The sequence below is a fragment of the Perca flavescens genome, chromosome 2, assembly GCF_004354835.1.
Source record: "Perca flavescens isolate YP-PL-M2 chromosome 2, PFLA_1.0, whole genome shotgun sequence".
Classification (NCBI taxonomy): Eukaryota; Metazoa; Chordata; class Actinopteri; order Perciformes; family Percidae; genus Perca; species Perca flavescens.
Genome location: NC_041332.1, coordinates 16665489 through 16692552, shown reverse-complemented (window position 1 = coordinate 16692552; position 27064 = coordinate 16665489). Strand labels below are relative to the sequence as shown.

Sequence of the window (27064 nt, the reverse complement as noted above, 5' to 3'; positions counted from 1 at the left end):
TTTGTTAACAGCTTGTTCTGCTGCCCTCAAGTGGCCAAAAACACAAACATTTATTACCGGTTTACAGAATTAACATGATTTTATGGCAACCACTACTCAACCCTGAAACTAAAGACTATTGTAGACTGAAGAGGGCATACAGGCAACATCCATGCATTTTACTCCCGTGCTGAACATAAAAACCGACTGAATAGACTCAAAGCTGATAGATTTGAGTGTGCAATTTCTATTTGGACTTGCTGAAACACTACATACTATGAAGCAAAATCATATCAGTAAATCAGAAATCTACTGATCTTTGTGAAATGTTCAGTTCAACTTGTCACTCAGTCCAACTTTAGGCATTCAGACCACTGACATATCAATCACAAGCTTGTTTCTCTAACCATCCGGCCATTGTTGAAGACTCCATTGTGTCCCCTGCCCTTGAATGTCGATGCTAAGAAATGGCACAGGGTTACTTGTTGGAGGAGGAATGATAAAACACCAAGATAATGCTGCTCAGATTTCCTTGTTTTGGTTTCCCAAACAACATCTATAATGTCGGCCTTCAATGAATTAAAGATTAAGGGGCCATAAGTGAGATCCTTACTGCCCCATAGAACAAAATGAACATAATACATCTTCAAGGATTTGATATAGCAGTTGATCAATAACAGTGACTCTACAAAATAATCACCCCCGACAAATACACTGACTTGCACTTTCTTACCCGCTCAGTGATTCAGGTCAGTGCTATGAGGGCACCATTATGTACTCAAGCCAGCAAAGCCAATAACACAGCAGTATTATAATACCAGTATACTGCATCGTGATTATCTTATCACAAGACACTTTTGTTGGAGCTCTGCAGGCAACGTGACTTAGTTCATGATTAGTTCTGTTGATTACAGGCCACTGGGACCCTAAACATTGCAACCAAACTGTGCTTGCAGAATGAGCTCAATAAAGGTGGTAGATTACTTATTACTTTACTAAACCTGTATTACCAGATTAATTTGGCTTTATGTGCGCAGTGGAAACAAACAAAAATACGTCAATGTATTCTTTGGAGTTGATGTGGCAAACTTTAAGGAGCCAAATTATCATTTATTTGAAGTAGTGTTCCTAGCCACCTGGCAAATGTAAGTCCAATAGACACTCTTTTAGCTCTGTTTTTGGTCTCCACCGACTTTCTTATTTTTTTATCTCTTACTTATTCAGTCTCAGTTTCCAACTCGGTGCCGACTAATTTGATGTTCCAGCGCTGCTTGTGCGGAGATGGTCGGAATTTGTGGCCGAGATGACAGAAGTAACCAACGGAGGCAACACACATCACGCCGAAAAAGGGTCAAAAATTAGAGTGTCCACCCTGGGTGTTCTATTTTCATCACTGCCAATCAGATCTGGAGCCGATAAATACCCGTGCCTACTGCGGAGTCATTTGTCCCGGGAGTGAATGCCGCTTGTAACCTTTTGCACTGCAGACAAAAGCCAGATGTTAGTGGGTGTAAGTGGATTTTGGCCAGTGGGAAAGGGGTAAAACAGGCCTTTGCGGCTAAAGGCATATAGTAGTGTAGAGCATGGATAGGCTTTGATTCACACTGAAACCACCCTGCTAAAGACACATGCTCTCATGGCAAGGCATGTTGGATAAAAGCATCCACATCAAACTTCTGCTATGTGAAACATCATGAAACAATGAACGATAAAGAATCAAAGTCTTTTTTAATGACGACAATCTGAGGACACTCAATTCATGACCTGTCAGCAAGTCAAGATCCAGCCTTTAATCTCTTTTTTCACTCATCATGTTCTCTCTCACACAGAAGCCATCTTGGACGAACAAAATTACCACCAGCCTGTATGACTGTGTGGGTGGTCCCATGGGGTGTGCATTTGGGCTCACACCTAACTGACCCCTTACGTTGTTTATCAGTCCCTAATTCATCCCAGTGGCATCTGGGCATCACTGCAGTCTCTGGTAGCTGTGAAGCTGGGAGTGGTGGGCTGTCTAGTCGGGTATGTGGGGTGAGGCGGTGCTTCTGTGTGGGTGTGTGTGTGTGTGTGTGTGTGTGTGTGTGTGTGTGTGTGGAAGGGTGTGGGGGTTGCCCCGAAAAAAAAAGGCCTATCATGGTTTCCACACTCCCAATGCAGAGCATCCATCTGGACGCAAGTAGGTACATTGTTTTGACACTCACAGCGTGGTACTGTCTGGAGAGGAGAGGAGAAACCCCTATTCACCTCCTTAATTGTGCTGAACATGATGCAATAGGATGGACGTGTGTATAATGCATGAGTGTGTGTATCTGTGTTGTGTTGAAGAGCTTCAGTCTAAAATGGGACACTCACAAGCAGATAGACAAAACACGAACAAATGAAGAAAACCAACTTGACAACACATGTACGGCATTTAGAAAAAAATGCTGCAAAGTGAGAAAATATAACAAAATATAGTTAACATCGTAAAAGTTATAAAACTACAGGAGACTCTATTGGGACACTAAATATAGCGTGTTCATCACTTCTTATTGTCCCCTAAAAACATTTTTGTAACTCATTTACATTGTGACTTTCAGCATTTTTTTCTCTACTTGGTTGTGTTTTCTCACTTTAAAGTTTTTTTTTTTTGTCGTCAAGTCGGGTGAATATGTTTTCTCTATTTGAATGTGTTTTCTTGAGCTTTCAGAGCCACCGTAGTAATCAGACATATTCCTACAAAATAACAAACTTCAAATTTGTAATCAATCTCTGTTTTTTGACTAAAGACTGGATGAATAACTTTTCCGGAATTGGTAGAATTGACAATATACTATAACATTTTGGAAATAAACTGCACAGACTAATGGATATACATTTTCCACTTATCTCACGTATCCTTTTTTTCTGCTATATGGGAAGACAAACAGATGGAGTTTCATTGAGCCAAACCCAATTTCCCAAGAGATCAATAGTTTCATCTTTTATATTCTTTCCATACCCCAGAGTTAAAGTCTGAACAACAAACCAATCAAATGACTTCATAATCAGCACTTTACTCAGCTATAAGTGAATGTACATCACAGCACGGATCACACTGCCAGCAACAGATTTCATCTTTCCATAATCATGAGACACAGGAGTCACAGTACTGCTCATACGCTTTTATTGTTCATATCAGGAACGTTGCCAAATAAAGTGCTGTATACTGAGATCACATTCACTGGCGCCAGGACAGGATTACAGTGTTGTAAATATATTGAAGCTACACCTAGCAATATGTGAAACAAAAATGATCCTAGATAAAGACTTTCTCAAGACATTCTCTCCTTTCACTAACACACTCCCTGATGTGTCTCTTAGGGCCTCAGTGGATTTGAAGATTTTTAGCATTTGTGTTAACCAGGTTGTAATACCACATAGATGCCAGAAAAGTTTATTCTAATAACCTTTTCACCAACTATTCAGGCATTTCTTAAATTGTCTGGTTTAAGTATCCTAAGTATGCTAAAAAAATATGATCTTTGACAGTGGTGGACGCAGAGTTGTATTGTTTCCCCCAGAAGAGTTTAATTAAGCCAAGGTTAGAAAAGGCACCAATACTTTGTTTACATTTCCAACCCTTTCCAAAAAGAGACATTGTAAGAAATGATGGGCAGTCCACAGAGAACATCTCCACCAATAATATTTGCAGCAGCTTAGCATCATTAAGATAAACATTGTTTGGGGAATGTTTTTTGGCAATTGGCCACGGACCCATTTGGAGGTGTGCAAAACTAAAGGCTCTGCTAGTTCTAGTTCAACATGTAAATATTCAGTCAATTGGCAGGTACTGAAAGACCAGAGAGACATCTCCTGGGGAATTTAGCACACATTACAGTATCATGACATTTCTTTTTGCATATTTTGTTTTGCATCTGAGGATATGAATGGCAAGGCACATTGGCTGCTCATATGCACACAAAGTCCCCTAGTTGCCTGGACAGTCTACTGGATAGTCCATGCTTGCTAAGCAGCACAGACGCCATGTTGTGTCAGGCTGTGACAGGTTTGCACCAAGTGCTGTTTATTTTAATGAGTGTGGTGGACTCTTTGGCAGTAAAGTGAGCATCTGTGGACACATCACAAGGCATGCCAATCAAAAAGTCACACCTACTCATACAAAAAAAACTAGAACAACATAAACATGGTTTAAAACAGTGGTTCCTGAGCTTTTTGGACTTTTAAAGGGGAACTCAATTGATTTTACACATCTACGTCTAGTTACAGGTCTTGGGGAGTACTACTTCATATGTGAAAATAAGTTATATACAGCTTTTTGTGGCTCAAGAGGGAGCTGCATGAAATTTGATAAATTTCCTCAAGTGATGTCACTTTAGTCGGCGTCAGTTGGGTCTGAAGCCTACAGAGACTGCCCTCCCCAGAAAAATGACCCTATAAGTCATAAGTCAGACTGCCCCCTCTAGTGGCCATAGTAATTATGATAGGAACAAAGCAGGAAGTAAGGTGACAAAGTATGAAAGCCCCAAACAAACACAGGACTTTCCCCCAGGAGGCCGGGGTTTGTGTGCCGTTTGAAAATAAAATGTTTTTTTTTAACCAGAAAGAGAAGTACTGTAACAAATGTATTGATCTTAACCCAAACCATGATCTTTTTCTAAACTAAGTAGTTTTGTTGCCTAAACCTAAACAAACTGCGACTGTTAATGTTAACGACGTGTTTAAAACTGTGGCCGTTATGTTTAGAGACGAGGACAGAAAAAGCTCCTGCTGGTTGTAGCTATTTCCTGCCACCGCTAGGGGCGCTAATTTATGAAACGCTCTTATGGGTCGTATTAGAGGGTATTTAGGAATAAACAACCTATATGATCATATGGTTTGGAAGACTTGTTGAAGCTACAAATTTGAAAATGAGAAGAATCTGGGGGTGCGGTTAAAAAAGAAGTAAGCTTACTAGACATCTGTTGCCTGCTCCCCATCTCTGCTAGAGGCTACATTAGCGTTCTGCTAGCATAGCATACCAGACTGCTCTGTCTGTGGTAGAGTAGCTTTGTGAATAATGTAAGCGCCGGATTTAGTTTGAATTGAATATTTTCTATAGAGGTAAAAACTACACAGTATTTCACAAGAAACACCCAACAATGAGAGAAAAGTCTGAAAAATTAAAACCTATTTGGTGTCACAGAATTTTGATTTCTTTATATCCTACACCTGTAATTATTGTCCCAGCCCCCAGGTTGAAAACCACTGCTTTAAAGAATACAACAGGATACATGTGTTTACAGGTAAATAAAATGACTTGATAAAATGTATTTATAGTAGGTCAATAACAAAATATATATCATATTGATGGTGAAGCAAATCTATGGTAATGTGTACTTTCTGAATATACAGCATTTTGGAGAAATACCTCATATACTGCTCTCTCTATATTCACAGAACAATGCACATCTCAATGTGTGATGTGTAATTCTTCTGCATTTCACAACAAGTCTGCTTAAGTGCTTTCGCATGTCCTGTGCCTCTGTTATGTTCATTGTCACGTTTTCACTTGCATTTAGTCAATCATTGCTATAAATGTGCCATGACTTCCTGATTGAACTATTCTCGCTCTCTCTCTCTCTCACACACACACACACACACACACACACACACACACACTTCATTCTCATTTAACATCATGAATAAAGATGATAAAAGGCACCGGTTACTGTTTTTTCCTGCTTACTTAACACTAAAGTACTGTATTTCAGCATTGTTCCTTCTTTGAAGCTTTTCTACAATACTGTAAAATTATCATGAAAAATGCAGCGTTAAGCTTGTTAAACTGAATGTGTCCACTTCATCTTCAACTGCTCAAGTCATGATCATGGCGTAAAGGAAAATGAGTGTGTATGGATTATGTTAAACTTAAAAATTGTTTTGAGGAATGATGCGGATTGTGATGAACAAACATGAAAAATGAGCTTCTGTTTCTTAAAATACAGTTTTATTTGTGAATGTACACTGATTAGCAATACATCTAAAAGCAACTCCATTAGATAACCATTCATATAGGCTTTTCACAGGTCACAAAGTAGCTTGGCTCATTCTGGCATGCCAAAGCAAAACTCGTTCTTTTTTTAAAAACAGAAAAAGGTGGATAGAGAGGCATTAGTAAAGCAAGGTGCAAACAGTCGGAAACAGAAGAGGGGAAAATAAAAAAGATGCAATGCACATTCAGTTCATCTGGAAGCAATGTATGCTCATAAAATGGTTAATTAAAAAAGCCTAGTGCTCTCTGCAAACTATGAGAAAAAAAAAGAAAGCGTACTGCGATACAAATGGAGGATGAAAAAACCTTCCGAGAGACGAGATGGTATGAAGGAAGTGATAAAAACATGGTGCGTTAGTGTCAGGTTGTTCTTACCCCCTGCCCCTCTCTACTACACACATATGCACTTCCATTTCCAAACTCACACCTCCCTTCTCCATCTCTTAGTTGTGTGACCTCAGCTCTTTGCCCAGAGCCAAAAGCTATCGTTTAACACAGCTAAAGATGTGTCTGTAAACCCTCCCTCCCCCAAATCCAATACTTCACATTGCTAGCTGGGATATTGGTACATCTGGTTAAACTGCAGGGGGAGGAGATGTGGCAACCCATCACACTTTGGCTTTGCAGAGTTCAACTGTGGGTCATCTGACAGTTACAACACAATCGTGTTTACTAGAGAAATTACATGTGGGGAGGCTTAAGAAGCTGAAATGACGACCGGGCTCGCAGAGCGATCAAATAGAAATAAAATGTCCGTACGACCTCCTTAAAATGTTCCAGTTCCAGGAGGAAAGAAACGGCCAATTAAGCAAGGAAGCGTAGGCTTTGGGAGCCTCAGGGGTGTCGATGCAGTCACTGGGGTGATTTATCAGAGGTCTTGTTAGGGTCCTTGACGCCCGAGCAGGCAGACGAGAATCGCAACCCTTGTCTCATTAAAAACGATGGAGAAAAAAAAAGAAAATTACAATATGGCTTTAAAAACAAAACACACCAAACAAAAGATGTCACCACTCCACACTCCACCATCCAGGATTCTCATTTCAGCTGGCGACTGCAGATTAGTTGGACGTTGTATTTCCGCACTACACTTCCTGTTCTGTTTGAGTTGAGCAGTAGAGATCATTTCTCACGTGTGACACCAATGAAAGACTATTCTTTCTTTCTTCATTCGACTCACTTTCTGGGTCCTGACCTTTCTCCGACGCGATGCCTCGCTTGCTACTTGCACAACTTTTACCAATAACTTCACAATCTCCTTAACTGGTGAAACCACCTGCAACTAAAATGTGTTATGTACCAAAAGAAAAGTGCAGCACAATAAAATAAAAAATATATAGTTAAAAATCTATAGCCAACATATCCAGTTTTCATATATCTGTATTATATAGTAAATTTGTGTACTCTGCAGATTAGAATATAATTTGAGCAATCAGGCATCACTACAGAACATAGTCAGCCATATAAATTCAGTTCTTGCAAAAAAAAAAGAGAAAACATGCGTAACATCTGTAATTCTCTGTAAAAGCTTACAAATGAATACAAAACAGAGTTGACTAATACCAATTTTGTGTTCAATAAAAAAAGATAAAATTTCACGAGATGACAAACTAGACACAAACAGTGAAGCTTTACTGAAATGAGATTGTTTCTTCTTTTCTTCCGTTTAGTTTGACAAAGAAACCATTGAGATTAAGAGGAGAAGATATGAAAATGCTACATAAATATTCGGAGCGAGTCAGCGGCTCTTTGAGATCACGTCAACTTAGTTGTGATAAACTGCCAGCCTTCATCCTCACTATCTTAACCAGTCCAGTCTTGAACTTATCTTCTAGTTCAACCACAATCACCTGAAGAGAAGGTATGTATCAGAAGAGTGGGCGAGAGCAGAGAGAAAACTTTTCTCACAGTAAATACATCAACACAAACCCTGCGGCTGTTCTTTTTCTTTCTTTCCGAGACTGTGTTTTCCAGTGTGACTTTAAATTTCATGTGGCCTCTCAGTTCCCTATGTAGAGTCAGGTGACCAGAATGTAAAAACAAAACCTTAAAAGACTGTTGGAGTCTTAAAAAAAAGTTTAGTTTTAACTTGTGCAGTTTTACAGCACTCATGTTCCAACCCAATCATTTAATAAAATTGGATTTTGAAGCAAGAAATATGCGAGGTGGTTTCAAGTTTTATGTTCAGCCTGGGAAACAACACAGGAGGAGCCAGTTATTCAGGAACTAAACGGCCTTAAATTACACTTTAAGGCTTCCAAGGAGCCCTGTTAGAGTACTGCATAGGTGATCAGGTGTGCAGACACCCAACACCCTCCCAAGTCACCCGTCACCCCACATCTGCTGCAACTCTAATTTGTGGACCCACATACCCATCCCAAAATTTCACAAGCATTCTTGTCTTTTAGCAGAAGGAGACCTTGCTTTTTTGTTGCAAACCAATCATTTTTTATGCAATCCGTTCTTCTTCTTCTTCCTTTTGCACATTATACCTTTTGTTAAAAAATGTCAAACAAAATCAAAAACATAAAAAGGACATTTAAAACGGAGACAAAATAAAAACACAGACATTAAACAGAAACGGTGGCTGCCGCCCCTCTTTCTTCTTCTGCGCAGGCGGCCTTCCCTTCAGCTCTCAGGCCTCCGTCTTCTCTTTCTTTTTGTTCTTCTTCAGGAAGGACGGGGTGCGGAACTTCTTCTTCTTCTTGGTGTTGGGCGACTTGGAGGGCGAGCTCTCGGGGGACAGTGCCTCCTCAATCTTCTCGCCGGCGCGCACTGTGATCTCCACGCTCTCCACGCTGGTGGTCAGCTGGCTGACGCGCTTGCACAGCTCCTCGTCCGCGTCGCCGTGCTCGTCTTTGCCGTTCATCAGGCCTGTGTGGTTGTCTGAGGGAGGAGAAGTGAGACACACAGGTTAGGCGAGGACAAGGAATGAGAAACATCACTCACATCACTCAATTCTGCTTTACAGGCAACACCTAATAAATAACAATATCACCTGTGCTTCATATGACTAAAATTAGTGCAAAGGCGAGTCCTAATGTGGAAGAGTAAACAATGTGGGCCATTTTTGTAAATCACGTTGGGAAACACTGATCTCCTATTATATTCACTGCAAGTCAAACAATAACAAGCACAAACAATGCAAAATAAAGTCAAGTCACAAAGACCCTTAGTTCTACATGTAAAGTATAATTTGCGCTTTCCTCCATATATTGCCATTTCATATTATTTACATTTGATAGATAACATTTTTAATAATGTATGCCGTCAATATACTTAAAAAAAGGTGGGTAAAGGCATGCAAAAATAAAATAAAAAAAAAGTCACCAAAGCCAGAAAATAAAAAGCTGAATTTTGTCTTTTTATTTGATCACTGGCTGGAACCAGTCGTAGGTGTAATATGTTAAAAAAATAGACATAAACTTAATTACCCGATAAATCATTTCTCTGCTCATTTGTTACGTTTTATCCGACGTATCTTTTGAAATTGTAACATGTATTTTTTTTAATCAGTATTTACACATATATACAATTGTTAATCCATAGAAAATATTAGGCTTTTTGCCCATCATAGAAGACGTGAGCTCGCCAACATGAACAGTTGCAAAATGTAACAGAATCTATGTTTTTTGACATAAACAGTTTGTAAAATACTACTGGCAGGAAAACTGTTTTGGACTGCAAAATATTTTACAGGTGTTCATGTTAATATGTCTACCCCCTGAATGCCTCACAGTGCTCAGGTAGTTAATGTGAGGCTTTGCCATTCCTACTATACCAAACACACTAATACCATTTGAAATGTGTTGAACTTCCGCTTCACATAAAGAGACACAGTGTCCCAGTGCTCCACATATTTCATAATATCCCAGTGTAAAACTCCAGTGACCTGATAGCCCAGAGAGTCTGTCCTCCTTAAAACTTGAAACAAGTGATGACTTCTTGTGTTATTTTCATCTTGAGCACAAAAGAAACACACGGGGTGACATTAAAAGCATTGCACACAACAATTGGCCTGGTTTCAGCACAACTACGCCGGGCTGACCTCATAGAGGTGGTGTCAGACAATATGAGTCCCCTGAGCCAATGTGCCGTTGTGGCTTAATTGTTACTCATTGTGTGGTTTTGCATGTTTGTGCTGGAGGGAAGCTGACAGGAAGTCAATCCCATAGTGTCATTATTTATAACTTGTAAGGAGGCCGCTGTGATCTTTGTCTCTCTTGGAGGTACACCAACTGGCTTCAAATGTCAGACACAAGGATTTCTCGGTTAATAGATACAAGACTGTGGATCCAAATGGCAGTGAGGGGCAATCATTTAATACCCACAATCATGTGATGTGACATCATAGCATGCTCAGGTTACCAACCCAGCAGGTCTGCAATGTATTACGCCGAAGACAAGAGAGAGGCAAAAGATCTTGTGTTGTTGTGAACTGGTTTTAACAATTCTAGTTAGTGGCACCTTTAAGGATGCTCCAACACTCAAGATTGACAGTTAGCTAGCAAAAAAACTGTGTGATCATAGTTTGACATTTTGGGGAAAAGACGAGGAGATTGATAGCATTCAGATCAGAGCGTTAAGTATGGAGCTACAGCTGGGAGGGTATTAGCTTAGCTTAGCATAAAAACAGAAGTGCGAAGACAAAAAAACTGTTCATCATTAAATAGTTACAATAAGTGACTATGTAAAACCCCAAATTGTCCATTTACACATGTTTTGAATGGATTAAACAATAAGATGTAACACTTTTAATCATTAAGTCTTAGATGTGCTAGTAGGCATATTTTTGTATTTACACCTGGCTCTAGCTCCAAACGTTAAGACAGGAGAGTGGTATCAATCTTCTCGTCTAACTCTCTGCAAGAAGGCAATGTTTTTCCAAGTTGTCAAACTATTCTGAAATCTTAGATGTCCCTGAATGCACCAAGGTAAGCGGTTCAAGTTGGACAATTGCTGCTGGGATGGATTACCTACAGTATATTAAAGAAGTCCTTGATTATCATACTGAAATGAGCAGACACCAGAGCCTCTGAATCTATTTTTGTATCCCTAACATGTTGAAAATATAAATGTATGCTGTAAAAAACTGTCAGCAGTAATGCAGAATAAGTAAGTGCTTTAAAGGTTTGCTTCAACACTCCTGGTGGGTTACAATCAGTATTCCTAACCAACAGCAGAAATGTATTTGTCAAAAAAGCACAAATTAGGTGTTAAATGGAGGGATGGGATGATTATTGTTATTATTGCGGTTTCATTGTAGACGGGTATTACAAGAAAAATCATTAGTGCGGTTCAAACTTATAGCACAGATCAGTTAGAGCTCTTAGACCATTTCATTTTTAATTTGCACTCTCATGCACACACACTCAAACACTCCTCTTAACGCTTAAAGACACACAGCAAGGTAGGGAAGATCATTCTGACAAAGTGTGTCTCTCTCTCTCTCTCTCTCTCTCTCTCTCTGAGTGAGTGATACCTTCTTTAGCTGGAGTGCTTTGCGGGGACTGGGTGAGAGACAGAGACTGAGAGAGAGTGGAGCCGTCGTCGGAGGTTAGCTCGTGCTCTGCATCTGCAGGAGGGGCGGGGTGCGGGTCGAGGGGGGGTGAGGGATGGATGAGAGGATTGCAGGGTGGTGTAGAGGATTGAAGTAGTGGGACGACAGCAGGGGTGAGTGGGATGAGAGGTTGTGGAGGGGGATTTGGGATGAAGGGTCAGAGGGAGGGTGAGGGAGTGGGAAGGGGAGAAGAGGGGGGGGGGTGTTCAAGAGATTAGTGTAACACACACGTTAGAATCAGGCCATGCACAGCTGCTTTTCCACAAAAATTTTGTTGATCGTCACTTGTTATCTGGTTTTTTTCCCTGGAGGCTGAGCATGCACTGTAACATTTTCTTACCCTCAACACTAACTTGGGTTGAGCTGCAGTCTAGATGCCCAGAGCTGGAGATGAATTATATTAAAAACTAGGGCTGGGTATTATTAGTGTATTTAGACTTCTAGTGGAATTGTATCATAATGATTTTGTTAACCAAATTATGTTGTCCAAATTTTGGGCTAAAAATTAAGAAAATAAGCAATAATGACTTGTATCATCAGTTTTTTCACCAGGAGCACCTTATGGTCCTTCATGGCTCGTAATGCATGAAAACTAATTGAGGACTTTTTTTGTATCTGGTTTTTGTATCTATTACATAAAAAAACAGCTTTTCGAACAACTTTTATGTACAGTAAATGTTACAGTCCAGTTCTGCATTAGTAATTTCATTAGTGTTAAATGCTGATTAGTGTGAATGAATTGCAGTCCCATATCACTTTAACACATTCATTAGCACATTCAGGGTTACACATTGAGTTGGCTAAGGCGCCACAGTCATTCACAACAGAATATAGAACCTGGTTGCATGACAGGTCTGTGCAGTGAAAGTGCTGTTCTCTATGCAATATGCACATTTTATACTCTACACCACACATGCTTTAATTGGATCAGTTTTGACATTTCATTTTTTAAATTATCACACTTCAATTTACAAAATTAATATACGGAGTGGACTGGATACCACTAATCACAAGCTAAACCTACAAGTGAGTGCGTGAGTGTGTGTGTGTGTGCGCGCGTGCGTATGTGTGTGTGTATGTGTGTGTAGCCCGGGCATATATCAGGCCATTACAGACGGTCTCCAGCTTGCATCCAGATTGGCCACCGGGGATTCGTGGGGCTGTGGGGGCAACAGTGTCATAGCAACGGGCTCTGCTCATGTGGCGGGTGTGAAGACCTGCTGTCTGTTTGGTCTGCCATCTTAGTCACACTGGACTCTCATACAGTACATGTGCACACGCACGCACGCACGCACGCACGCATTCGCACATGTGCCTTGTTTCATATGCACATAAGGATGATCCCTTTGGATGATCCTATAAACATGCATGAACACATGTTCATGCTGATGCACACACACACGGACACAGACACACACAGACACACACACACACACACACACACACACACATTAATCTGGACCAACGTGGCAGGAGCCTGTTCAGAATTGGGACTAGTGGACAACCCCCCTTCACTATTGATTTCCCCCCTGCCTGTCTGAATGGCATGGGACAGAGAGCTAATATGATTAGCTTTGACAATCCTGTGTGTGAGTGTGTGTGCACACACAAAGTTAACACAGATGAATGCAGCAGTGGAGCCTGTGGGGACAGGCCCTTATGTCATAAGGTATATAGGTGAGTGTTTGTATGTGAAACCCCAGGCAGTGTGTTAGAAAACGGGAGTGTCCACTGGGATCGCTGTTAAGGTGACAGCGCTACAGACCCTAAGATTATATGGATGTTTATTAACAACAAAATTGCTGACAGAGCACAGAACTAAATCAAGATGTGCAGTAATCAATCTGCAAGTCAAGACTAGAGGAAGAGGAGGAGGAGGAGGAGGAGGAGGAGGAGAAGATGCGGAGGGACAGATTTAAGAAATCCTGATTTGGTTCGAGCTCAGTTTGAAATCTGCTCCTGCTGTTTTAGCAGATTCTAAGCACTTGAAAATGTCAGATGGTGCAGGTTAACAACTTTTACAGCCTTCAGCAGGACGTGCTCACATCTGTCTCTTAGGGTCTTGTCTTTTCTACAGTTGAAATTCTTTTAAACAAATGAAAAAGCTCAGAGAGCACACTACAGTAGGTAGCAACCAGTTAGATAGATTGATCTGCTAGATTGAGACTTCACTGTCAGGTCAAATCCAATAGATTTTACTCTCAGTGCATGTCAGAGATACAAACTAGAGTTGAACTCATATCACTTTTTGAGGCTGATACCAATATCTGAAGGAATAATAGAAAGATAGTAGATTTTTGCATGGACAGCTCAGATGTTGTTATTAAAGAGTTGCAATAGAGATAATGTGTGTCCAGAGGATGATATTTTACAGTTGAACAATACATTTTACTTTAAAAGACAGCAGTAAGAGCAAATTCTAAACAGTAAACCAAAAATGTAACTATTAGAGACCTGCTGCTTCCCTTAAAATCTAGTGACAAATATTGCTGCCTCTAACTGATTTCTACCTGCATGCTTTCAAAATTTGGCTTACAGATTGATTATTGATTGTTTCAAACCTGCTCAATAATCTGATAATTTGATGTTAAATTAACCTTTTCATGTGTCTGTCTGTGTGCGTGCATGTGTGCGTGCCAGTGTGTGCAGTCCATATGTCTCTCAGTGTGACTGGGCTCTTGTGGTGTTTGCAATTTGAGTGTAAAAGCTTTCAGGATCAAATCCACACACACCTAGGGACATTCATTAATGTATTGACTGGCCTGTATGAGTTTGCATGTTTGTCCAAGTGTGTGTGTTTATGCATGTGTGTCGTACCATTGAGTAGTTGCTTGCTCCCCACGTTCTTGCGGTACTCCTCTGACAGCTCACTGAAGGGGTTGGGAGGCAGCGGAGCCATCTGCTCCTCCTCTGTGGGCACGTATGGCTGGGGAGGAGACAGGGAGAGGGGTGAGCATGGGAGCACACACACAGAAACAGTCAGGAGGCACATGCACATACACGCTCTGTGAAATGCAGAAAAACAAAAGCACACACACACAAACAAACTGATGTACGCATCAGAGCATAAATGCATACACACACAAAATAACAGATCCCTCTTTTTTCTCACACACACACACACACAAACAAAGAAACAAGAAAGGAAAAAAAAACAATCATATACACACTCCCAATGGCACACACACTGTGTCTGAGAGGGACAATCATTCATTATGACATAACTAAGGCTGTTCATTTAAAGATAAAAGTGACGACCACATCACACAGAGCTCATGTAATCACACACTCTACACAGAAATTCTCAACCAATTAGTTTGCAAACCAACATCTTTTTAACAGACTGTGGAAAATAAACGCAAGAGACGTGTACTAATGCAGTTTAGACTGGGGCCACCATCATACTCACAAAACAAGTCACACACATGCACACAAAAAACACATTTTATAACATGTCTTCTTAGATTTTTGTGTAAAAAAAACCAACATGCTCCAACACAACTTCTCATCTCAAGAACTCACACACGGAAAAACGAGTGCAACTTTGTGTGAAGCAGAAATAAAACTGCTGAAAATTCATTTAACATTGGTGTCAATCTAAAAAATACAACATTTAAAAACGTGCAATGTTTTCTGTTCTGATCTGGCAAAAAGGTGTAAAAGTAATCCACAAAAAAAAAACACATTGCAATGGCAACAATTGGGAAATGCTTGTGGATATTTACCAGAACTTTTCTCTGCACCAGATCCTTCAAGACAAGACACCAATGACAAAACCATCAGCATCGAAATGTCAAAATTTGATATTTGTACCGTAATCTGTCCTAAATGTTTATTTATCACAGTCTATTTAATAATTTCTCTTGATAACTAAGTGCAACTCTCAGCTTACTCGAGGTTCCCTTTGTCTGTGCAAAATGTTCTCACTTACTTCCACCTAGTGGTCAATAGGCATCATTAAACTGGCTCAAAATGATAAGATTTTTTTTTCTTCTGCTAAATTCTATATATTCTACCTTCACCTCATTTATAACAATCCATGTTCTGTTACAAGTCTACTTATGCCCTGTCTTTTGTTGTCTGTTGTCTGTCCTGTCCCTTGTCTGTCTTGCACGTTATGTATAGTCTATAATGTGTGTGCACTAAATGTAGCCTGTCTCAAATTTCGTTTTTATATAATGTCGTTTTTTTAATATATTTTAAATGTGTAACACCACTTGATCCACGGTAAAACGTTGTTTCGTTTCACTATATACAGTGTATATGGTTGAAATGACAATAAAACCCACTTGACTTGATTTTGTGTTTTCTTCAAATATCTGTCATTACTTTGTATTTACAAAGATTAATTAAGAATATTCTGAACTCCCCCTGGTTTCAGAGAACTCTGTTTCCAGTAAACGGGTGCCTCTTTCAGCAGGAAACAAAACCATTTTCTGGTTGGCAGTAACATCAAACTGCGACAGTCTAAACAATATGGCGGCATCCACGGATGAGATGAGCGTAGCTATCGCGCAAGTTTTATCCGAATTAGAAAGTATTCCTTCATTGAAAGAAGAGCAAAAAAACGGCACTGGAGGCTTTTCTCGGAGGAAAAGATGTTTTTGCTCTTCTCCCGTCTATCACCAACATAGGTGGTGATAGACAGATGGTTTATCCAGTCAGCTAACCAGTATTTTCTCCCCTTCCCAAAAGTTCTACAAACAGAAAGTTTCCAGATGGATATGCCGAGCAAATGCGAAGCAATCCATCTGGCGGAGTCAGGTTACTGTTTGCCACCAGTGTTTCTGTATGTCTGTAATGCCAGCAAACCATGTGAATTTAAAGATGATTTTTTGGGCATTTTAGTCCTTTATTATATAGGACAGCTGAAGATGTGAAAGGGGAGAGAGGAGAGAGAGAGAGAGAGAGAGAGAGAGAGAGAGAGAGAGAGAGAGAGAGGGAGGGGGAATGACATGCAGCAAAGGGCCGCAGGTCGGAGTCCAACCTGCGGCCGCAGAGCCTTTGTACATGGGGCGCACGCTCTACCAGGTGAGTTATCCCGGCTCCCCAACCATGTGAATTCAGATTATTTTCCCAATGTCTGAACATCAAAGAGTGGATGTTCTTACCCGTCGTGGTTCATCAACAGGGATGCCTGCAAGGTGCTGAGAGCGTGGCCCCGATGACATCAAATCAAACTGGTTCTGCTCTCTGATCTATGATAGGTCAAAACACACATTAATGTCATCAGGAAGCATGAAGCGTGGACAGCGACTCTGACCGATTTAAAACTACGGTCAAAACAATCCAGAACTCAAAAGTAAATGACTGACACGTTAAGCGTTGTACAACTTTGTACAACTTTACATTTAACAAGATCTGCCTGAGAGGAAAGAGTTAAAGACTCACTTTATTCCTCTTCTGCAGCACCTCACTGGGGTCTGTGTTGAGAGGGACAAACTGATTGGGGTCCTCGATCCGGATCGGGGTTCCTGTCTCCTCTGCCTTCATCCACTGTGGAAGGAAGGCAGGTGAAAACAGGTGAGATCAAAACTGTCTGCTCCAAATAACAACAACCTAGCACTGTATAAATACGTAAAAACTCTATTGTTACTATTGTATGTAACCCTATTTCTTTTCTTTTTTGGGTATTTTAGGTCTTTATTTATATAGGACAGCTGAAGACATGAAAGGAGAGAGAGAGAGGGGGAATGACATGCAGCAAAGGGCCGCAGGGCGGAGTCGAACCTGCGGCCGCTGCGTCGAGGAGTAAACCTCTATATATGTGCGCCTGCTCTACCAGGTGAGCTCCCCAGGCGCCCATGTAACCTTATTTCATAGCATTTCAAAACACATCTATTCTACATCTATTCTTTAATCACAATTTTTTCTCAAAAAGTTTGTATTACAAACTGGGGGAGTTTGAGAGATATGGGCATCCATCAGTCAGGGAGGGTCTAGTCTCGCTTTGGCAGACCATCCTCCCAAGCGCTGTGGAAGAGGGTCTGGCTAGTCCACATAGCATTCCGGGATGGGAGAAAAACGTGCTCTGGTTTATTGGCATTTCTTTAAACCAATCACAATCGTCATGGGCAGCACTAAGCTCCGCACAGAGCCAAAATAGCCTTGGGAAGGAACTTGTTTTGGTTCAAAAGTTGTTTAAGTCGTGCAACAGAAAACTCAGATTGGACAGCTAGTCTAGCTAGCTGTCTCAATTCACCATGCAGAGATTTGAGGAGCAGTTAACCATACATCCTCATAAATCGACTGGAGTTTAAAATGCCAACACAAAGAAAGCGGAAAGGTAACGGACATGGGCGAAAAGACATGCATCCGGCGGAATTTCCTGCGTCACCGAAGCAATCCCGGAAGTGGAACGTCGTGGATATAGACTAGGGAGGGTCTGATGAATAACTCTATTAAATTGCATTAAGGGAACTGTAAGATCCACCATTATGAGGGACTTACAGTCAGTATATTTCACAGTCTGCTGCTTTGATTTTCATTCTCTTTAAATGTGTCCCCCATGACACATCTAACTTTGTGGAAATGCAATACTAAATCACTGGAGGGATCTTTTATAGAGTCACTAAGTTAAACACCTCAGAGGTAACTAAGTAACACCAACTAGTGCAACAGAACCAACATAAATGTAGTTCTCTGTTCAGCCTGTAGATGGCGACCTAGTATTAGGTTTTAAACACTGAGGACCAACTCCAGTGAAAACAAAGCGGTCAACACATTAAACTGGATGACAAGTCAAGCTATGATGTTCACTTTGTCACTTCATGTTTAGGATTATTATTTAAATCCATATTCACGTGTAGACACACAAACGATACATGTGATTTGGTGAAACCTAAGGAAAGACTTTTCACTCACCTCGGCTTCATGCATTTAGAAATCAGAATAAAACCGAAACCATTATTCTTCAGGTTTTTTCACATCAACATGAACACTATGCTCACCGTGGTTGTCCGGCTGTTGTAGCGCTCCTCTCTGCCCTCCACGCTGACCTTGGTGTAGCTGTTGGGCGAGTTGAGCCAGCGCGTCTTCTCCCTCTGCTGCCGCTGCTGCAGGAACTTGAAGGGCAGCCGTGTGGCGTCCCCGTCCTCCTCAAACATAAAGGCTGTGACTGTGGCGGGGATCTCCACGTCGCTCTTGTGCCTCGGCTTCTCTCTTATGATAGGGTGCCTGTAGGCGTGACCTGTCCTGTAGCCCTGCAGCAGGAAACCAGAACACACAAAACAGTTTGTTTTCTTAGATCTGAGTTGATTTGGTTCGTTTAGTTTTGCAATGAGCAATGACCAGGAAACAAAATCTCATGGCCACACAGGAGGTTTATTCAGTCGGTTGTATTTACGTAGTCCCTATTTGACTTGTACTCCTCCATCCACTCCTTCTACTGTTGTAACATCTTGTTTAGCCAATGAGGATCATCAATAGTTTTAGATGACATCATTTTTTTTTCCCGCCAGGAGGAGCAGAATTTTGCATTTACTCTGTGACTTTCCCTTCCCGTAAACGCTGGTTGAGCTGCCAGTTTCACAGTTAGTCAAATGGAAAAGAAAGAGAGAAACAGTGTTGTGACCACGGGGGTTTCTTGCAGCACAGAGGACAGAGTCAGAGAGCCATTTCCTGACTGACCTATTCTGTCTCGTCCCTCTCCCTCATTCCCCGTCTTCCACTCACGTGTCTCCTCTTTAACCTCATCAATTCTTTTCTCTCACACTCCCATTTCTCCACACTCTCGCGGTCGCTGAACTCTTACTTGGTCCTGCTGTTTTTCAGACATTTTTCCACACTCGGCTCGACCGTGACGTTCCGTTCTTTTCCATTTTGTCCTTTTCTATGCATCTAAGTTCAAAGGACAAAGTTGACCTTTCAACTTGACTCGATTCAGCTGGGATGGCATGCTCTTCGCCCATATTTTACACATTTAAATCAGGAAGGTCTTTTGTATACTGGTTGTTAAAGGGGGATGGAGAGAGTGACTAGTTTCTTTTCCATCCACACATTCTCATCACCGTGCCTGGGTCTTGTACTGAATCCAACAGCTTATCTGATATGAATGCAGTGTTTATGAGGTGTTAAATAAAAGGGGGATTCCTTGAAAGAGCAGAAGAAGAAATAAGGAAGCGAGGGAAAGAAAGCTTAAACAGTGTGGGGTGCGAGAGAGGGAGACTCAAATAGGGATGCAAGAGAGACAGAGACAGACACCAAGACACTCGGACAGAAAGAGAGCAAAGACATTTACATGCAGCACGGTGGCCCAGTGGTTAGTGCTGTGGCCTCACAGCAAGAAGGTTCTGGGTTCAAATCCAGGCCTTTCTGTGTGGAGTTTGCATGTTCTCCCCGTGTCTGCGTGGGTTTTCTCCGGGTTCTCCGGTTTCCCCCACCACTAAAATATGTTCCCCTCCCCCTCCCTAACTAGCTGATGTGTGGTGAGCGTTCTGGCGTCTGGCGTTGTATGGCTGCCATGCATCACCCAGGTGGGTGCTACACATTAGTGGTGTTAGAGAGCAGTCCCCCTCCCCCCAAATGCACTTTGAGTGTCTATGATAAAGCGCTATATAAATGTAATAAATAATAATAATAATTTACCAAAGATGCAGCACTCTTTGTGGTGATGCAACATTATCATCACTCCTTCTCTCTTCAAAGCACATTTCGCCTACACCCTCTTTCCCCCAAATTTCTAATTGTGTCATTTAAAAAGAATCTCTCCTTCCTCCAACTTTGTCTTTTAACAACACCCAGTACTCTTGTACTTTCTGATAATACAGTTTAGGTTTATGTATGGGGCGCTCTCTTCAAAATCTGTTCTTCCTCAGGGGCGACCTCTCGGAAACAGAAATGTACTATAAAACCAACCACAGAGGATTTTTCCCAGGGAGGACATTTAAAACAAATGTAATGCATCTATCAAATGCTTTTAGGTTGTGTCACTATTGTGTTTTTTTTCAATGAATGACAAAGAAAAGTCAAACAGACATTTAGTTGACATATTATCACTTTAGGATTGGTTTTGTAGAAAAACGATCTCGAACAAGGCGATAATATGCTGAATCCTTCATGTCATTTTTTATATTTGCGTCTGAGCTTATTTGTACACAGAAGTGAAGCGAAAAGTGTTAATCGTATCTAGTCATATGACGAGCCTGAGGCTTAATAATGAACAGATGAGCGTTTGTTTCCTATCAGTGTGTTTGAGTCGAATATACAAATCTTCTCACTTTGACGTATGTGGACTCACCATGTTATCCAGCATCCTCATCAGAGACTCAAACTCCAGCTCGCCAATCTTCCACTTGTACTGTCCACCCATGTTGACAGCACTCGCTGCGGCCACGTCAAACACTCGTGATGTGTACTTCTCCTTGTCCAGCACTATCAGGTTGTCCACGCCGCCAGCACACGAGATGGCATTCACCTGAAATCACAAAATAAGGACAGAGGGAGAAGCGTGTGAGTATCTACAGCCGACTGATGGCTCGTAGAACACTTATTCTATCGCCAAATTCTATCTGTGGCATTATATAATTGACCTAAAATGAGAATACGCAGGAAAATACTTCCTGGCCATTTTCCACCCAGAAGAAAGACGTAATTTACCAAAATCAAAATGAGATACCCCTCAATCTAAAGCATCAAGGGATATACAGTACATGGCATACAACAAACATGGTGGGGGGATTTATTTATAGAAATTAAGCTGGGCTTTGCAGGATAGATTAACGTTTTCTTTTGCTTGACTGGGAAGAGTCAATCAGGAGATTTGGTACGCCTGTTACAGCGAGGGACACAACAACAACATCTCTTAAATCCTCCGTACAAGTGAACACAAAGACACGCAAGGGTCCAACAGCTAAACAGCAAGGAAATCCCACACATAACAATAACTTTGATACAAGCATTAAAATAATCATGAGATCTATTATAGCTCTCACCCGTTACGTTCGAAATGTGTTCCTCTGAATAGATTTTATTTAACCATTAATGATATCCAAGTGGATAATAATGAGATAGTAACTCATAATTACCAGATAAGGTGCCTAACTTTTTGTTTTTGTGAATGTAATGCGCTTCCATAGAGCTGCTCCACAATCTGCTAAAGATACGCGCCAGGTCTATTTTCCGCATGGCTTTAGAACAGCCGTTGCAGGAAGGGAAACAGCGAGAGCATCCAGTCAATTTACCAAAACCCCCCCCAACATCGTATTATGTCTCCTATACAACAACATAGACGAAGAGAGATTCATCTTGGAGATTTATATAAGGACAACGCCAGAGAAGAGAAGGCAAGGATTTTAATTGCAGGACTGATTGGAGTGGAAGGTAGATACTACTAGCTTAATAAACACGTCATTGTTCTTTAAAGTACTTATAGAGACAATGAAATCTGAGAGTCAGGCAGGCAAGAAGCTCTGCTTCTGAGACGCTCCTGGTGTGGTATAGCGCGTGGCGGAGGACGGAACAAAACCGCGGTGCAGCTGGAACGCAGAGTCTGTGCGTTGGTGTGTGTGTGTGTACCTGGATTTCGCAGACATAATGGGCATTGTAGATGTAGTGAAAGGCCTCTTCGATGGTCTCCCCAAGAGCAACCACACCATGATTTCTCAGCACCAAAACCTGTGACACACACACACACACACACACACACACACACACACACACACACACACACACACACACACACACACACACACACACACACACACACACACACACACACACACACACACACACACACACACACACACACGTGATTAGGAACAGCAGAACAGTCAGATCAAACAGAGTCTTTAGAGGTCCTAGCTTGCTTAATTTTCTACAGGTCCATTCATTTACAAGTTACCACCAAAACATTTCTGATTCCATGTATCAAGGGTTGGGCCACTGGAGGACAACAGCAGGACTTGGCAACACACCGCCAGTGGAAATTACCTTCACTTCCCTGAATGTTCGCCAATTTAAATTCTGTTGAAGCCTGATCTTTTCAAAAGAAACCAAGTGCAATAATATGCTCAAATAGAAAAGCACATGTAGGAACACAAATAAGGAGGCGCAGAAGGTAAGTGACATAATCAACAGAATGCGCTGTTTGACGGTCTTGATACTTTCCTCTTCAAAATCAGCCACACCCTGATAATCAGTTAATTTCTCTTTCTTGACTGCAAGGACAAGGAACAAAAACACTCCTTCCCTGAGCATGTTAAAACACCTTTCAAGATATCAGGTCTACACATCACAGGCTTGGTCTGCGTTTTCCTGAAATGTTCAGTTTCTTTTTCATATTTTTTCTTCTGTCCGTGTGAGTGTTTTCTTTTTATTAAAGAGGGTGCATGGTTAAAGGAATAGTTTGACATTGCATCTGCAATAGATGAGAAGATCAATACCTCCCTCTATGTCTGCGCAGTTAATATGAAGCTACAGCCGACAATCAATCAATCAATCTCATCTAACTGCTGGCAAGAAAGCTAATTAGGCATATTTCTAATAAGTGAGCTAATTCTTTACGAACGGTGAGGGCGGCCCAGCTGGGAGACCTCGCTCTGTTTTCTTGGTTTTCCTACCTTGGCTGTCGGCCCCAGAGCCTTCTGCAGCTCTCTGCGCTCCTCCTGCTCATCCAGGCTGCCCTGGTAGTTGTAGTAGGCGATATCACCCAGGATCAATGACTCCTGGCTGATGGGCAGGATGCCACACTTCATAGATGACACCTAAAGCAGGAGGAAGGTCAAACGAAGGCAGCAGAGACATATGAGAGATAAGAAGCTTTGAAGTGTGTGTGTTACAGCTGTTTTTTTCATCTAAAGCCCTATTCGCACGAGATAGATTTTACTTGACAAATTACAGACATGGCAGATTTGCACGGGAATAAGATCACAGAAGACCTCTGCAATTATTTTAAATTACTGGAGGTTCCCAGGTAATACTAGTCCTGTGCGAGGGCTTAAGATGCCTCTGTGAAGAATACTTTAAAAATCTGTACTTCTCTGATGCCGGCAGAGACGAGGCACCTTTGTTGCATATCACAAACACTTCCCATAACAGGGTCCATTTACAGACCATTATTCCTCTCCAGTTACTTTGCATATTCACATTATTAATACTATGAGTATTAAAGTGGATAAAGATGAGACTTTATTGATCCCGGGATGAAAATCACAAGCTACCTGCCAAGTCAAACTCCCGCTGTTATTTTGTTAAAAGTAACTGAAAAGTAACGCAAAAGTAATGTAAAGCATTACAATTCAGAGACAGTAATATTGTAATATAACTAATTACTCTCAAATGACAGTAACTAGTAATCTATAATGTATTACATTTTGGAATAAACTTGCCCAACACTGGATATAATGCACCATTCAAATTTCTAACCCCCCTCCCCTAACCCCCCGAAACAACTCAACTCAAAGTCCAACATTTGATTATCATGTTCCCTGTCAAAAAGAGCGTCAGGTGTTCTGCAGGTTAATCGGGAGCTTTGACAATCATCTGGGTCAACTCACAGCAGCCGTGGCTGGAGTGTGCACATGTATGATGCAGCGGATGTCTGGACGCATGGAGTAGATGGCAGCGTGGGGGCTGAAACCTTGGGGGTCGACCCTCAGGTTGGTGGAGCCCTGCTCGATCACTTCCCCGATGATGTTGACCTTCACCTGGGGAAACAAAGTTGGAGGAGACAAAGTCAGTGAACGTTTGATGTAAAGCTGTTAATACCCCAAACCTTTTCCCTTTTTTAACTGGTGCAAAAGGCACTCAAACACAAGCTGAACACGCTTTTTGAAAACTTCACAGCAGCATCATCTAAACGGCTCTCCTAAGAAAGGGGGAGAGGGAATATGATGAGGCTGAAGGGAGACATACTGGATAACTAACCGTGAACTGATCACTGTAATCGAATATGCCCAGGCACTAAAGCACATCTAGAGACGGACATAACCAGATCCATCCCCTCACACATAAACACAGAGCTGATGCATTAACTAAGAAGACATAAACACAAGTCAAAATCAATCAGTATTAATGACAGAAATCACATTATCAACGATATATCCTCTCTGTCTGCTCTTCTCCAAGAAATGAATTGGAGCATTACCAGGAAACATAATATAGTCAAGGGCTGACATGATGTCCTTTACTATGACAACTTCATTACCAGCCAGTTAGCAGTTATTAGATTACAGGATGGGAAAGAAGAGTGATGGAGGGAAAGATAGAGGCAGAGACCTGGAGGGAAAACTTAGATAACCAAAGAAAATGAAGACAGATAACTGGACAAAGAGACTGAGGTATAAAACCTGAAGAAAGAGCAACTGACTGCAGATGTCAGTCTTCGCTGTGAAAGCTAATAACAAACAGCAAACACAGCTTTGCCTGCAGACCTTGTACAAAGTGTTCTGTGATACAAACCAGCATCTACAAGCTCACATTTCTCTTTCACAATACAAAGTTGTAAGCGTGTGTTATGACAACAGTAAAGGGCATCCATTATCCATTCTGAAGCTAATGAAAGACACCCAGTTTAGCTAAATATGTACAGAGTCTCATTTTTTAAGCATGTGCTTCACGTGGGCTGCACTTTGCTCCTTCCTTCAGAAGAATTGGGTTCCCTGGAGAAACTTATTAAGCAAGGGAACCAGGGAAGGGTTGCTGCAGTGAAATTCGGGAAAGCAGTGTCTGCACAATGCCCTTACCAGCCTCCTTAGCATAAAACTAGTGCAACAGGAAACCAGAAGCCTGAATTACAAATGGTGGTGCATCAAAAAAATAATTCACTGATAAAATAAAAGGTAAAAAGGCATTTCTGTGAAGGTCTTTAAAGACACACAGGCTCCTTCCTCTGAATCACCTGTAAAAAAAACTAATTTTCCACAGGAGCAGCCTCATACCAACATTATTTAAATTGCATAAAAAATTTAAAATAAACAATACTTAAATGGTAATTCATCACCAATTTTCACAATTTTAGCGCTTGCATAATTATATTATCAACATCAGAAACTAATGCATTAGTGAGTTTGGCTTTACATACAAAAAAGTGTAGAACATATCTATGTCTTCAAAGTAACATATGTTTTGGTATTAGAACAAAAACACAATGTTATAAAAAATTAAATAAAATATTGATTAATTAAAACAGCAGGGTGGAGTCCACAGCTTGCTGGTATCTCTTGGTCAACTCGGGCTAAAAAAAAAAAAAAAAAAAAAAAAGTGCTGCTGAGTGCTGCTCTGCCTTTTTAACAGCCACATGGATGTTTGGATGGATGACCGTCTATTGATCTTTCATCCAGCAGAGGAAAGTGAATGGCACCAGCCGAGCGTAACTAACTACCGCCATCTTTGTCTCCACACACAGCCACAGCCAGCTGTCAGGCATTCAAACATCGATTGGTTTAAATCACATGACCAGTACAGTTTCAGTTCACCCTGTCACGATCTTCATAATGCACCTCCCTCACACCGTTGGTAACACCCTTGCCCTACTGCTGAGAGGCCCTTCGACAAACATAGCACTTCTAATTATAAAAAGATGCCAAAGGACGTGTCAGAAAGAATCTGAAATGTGATTCGGCTGAATAGAAGGTACATGATAAGTGCCATGAGCAAGAAGTGTGGGCAACTGAAAATTACATATTCAAGATGTTTACCTGACCCTGTGAGGAAAGGTCCATCTCTATCATTGTACTGACACCAAACGGTTTAGTTTAAAAGATGAATGTAATGGACGAACCGAAAACTCAAATATACCCACCTTCACCTCAGAGCTCCAGCAGACAGATTGAGAGGGAGAGACAGATGGAAACTAAACCTCAGCCTTTCTCTGACGCTACAGCCTCCACCCAGCTCACCCCAGCATGACCTCCCAAACTCTTTATTTTGGATAACTTCCACTTAAGCAACCTGTTTGCTCTCTAAACACTTGAACTCAACCATGTAACTATAGAGATCCCTGGATCAAAACAGGCTGAAAGAGTAGAAGAAGAAGAAGAAGAAGAAGAAGAAGAAGAAGAAGAAGAAGAAGAAGAAGAAGAGGTTAGAGAGAAGAGAGAAACCCAGCAGTGACAGACTGCCATCAAAACACAAACAGACTAAATCAGTTAGGTCAATCTGATGGTGCCAGACAACATCATTTCGTTCGATTTTGCTTTATTTGATATACAATCAAATATACGATAGGAAACAAAGCAAGACCAACCTCCCGATTAGTTAAAAAAAAAAAAAAAAAAAAAAAACAGACTTGGAGAGGAATAAAGAATAAAACAAATCTGTCTCAATGATCATAAAAATGCTGGGGAATTCAGTCTTCTTCAATTGTTCTTATACTGAAGTTACATTGTTGAAAATTGAAAGAAAAGAAATAAAAAGTAAGACCAGTGGGACCGGGCCATTTTGGGAACGGCAAGGATTGCGGGTGGATTACGCATATAGAGCGAGGGCTTACACGTTGTTGCGTACTAGCGTCCGAAAATTGTGTATTTAATCAGCTTTTATATTTTTTATTGTTTTTAACTTAACTAATGTTTTAT

The 27064-nt window shown here is 41.1% G+C and overlaps 1 protein-coding gene across 6 annotated transcripts in view; it reads right to left on the bottom strand.

Annotated features, from left to right (window-relative positions):
- Positions 1 to 5925: 5925 nt before the first annotated feature.
- The window catches only part of add3a (adducin 3 (gamma) a), a 114781-nt gene continuing 93642 nt past the window's right edge, over positions 5926 to 27064 (bottom strand). For 4 of the 6 annotated variants that reach the window (XM_028594476.1, XM_028594486.1, XM_028594461.1 and 1 more), the window contains 11 exons: positions 24044 to 24193; positions 23108 to 23251; positions 22065 to 22163; positions 20788 to 20964; positions 18500 to 18751; positions 16941 to 17045; positions 16661 to 16747; positions 15275 to 15298; positions 14367 to 14475; positions 11472 to 11564; positions 5926 to 8875 (listed from right to left, as the gene is read on the bottom strand). In XM_028594476.1, coding sequence (XP_028450277.1) covers positions 8625 to 8875; positions 11472 to 11564; positions 14367 to 14475; positions 15275 to 15298; positions 16661 to 16747; positions 16941 to 17045; positions 18500 to 18751; positions 20788 to 20964; positions 22065 to 22163; positions 23108 to 23251; positions 24044 to 24193 — 1491 coding nt within the window. In that variant the 3' untranslated portion in view covers positions 5926 to 8624. The remainder of the gene's footprint in view (positions 8876 to 11471; positions 11565 to 14366; positions 14476 to 15274; positions 15299 to 16660; positions 16748 to 16940; positions 17046 to 18499; positions 18752 to 20787; positions 20965 to 22064; positions 22164 to 23107; positions 23252 to 24043; positions 24194 to 27064) is intronic. The other 2 variants (XM_028594501.1, XM_028594495.1) reach the window with 2 other exon arrangements.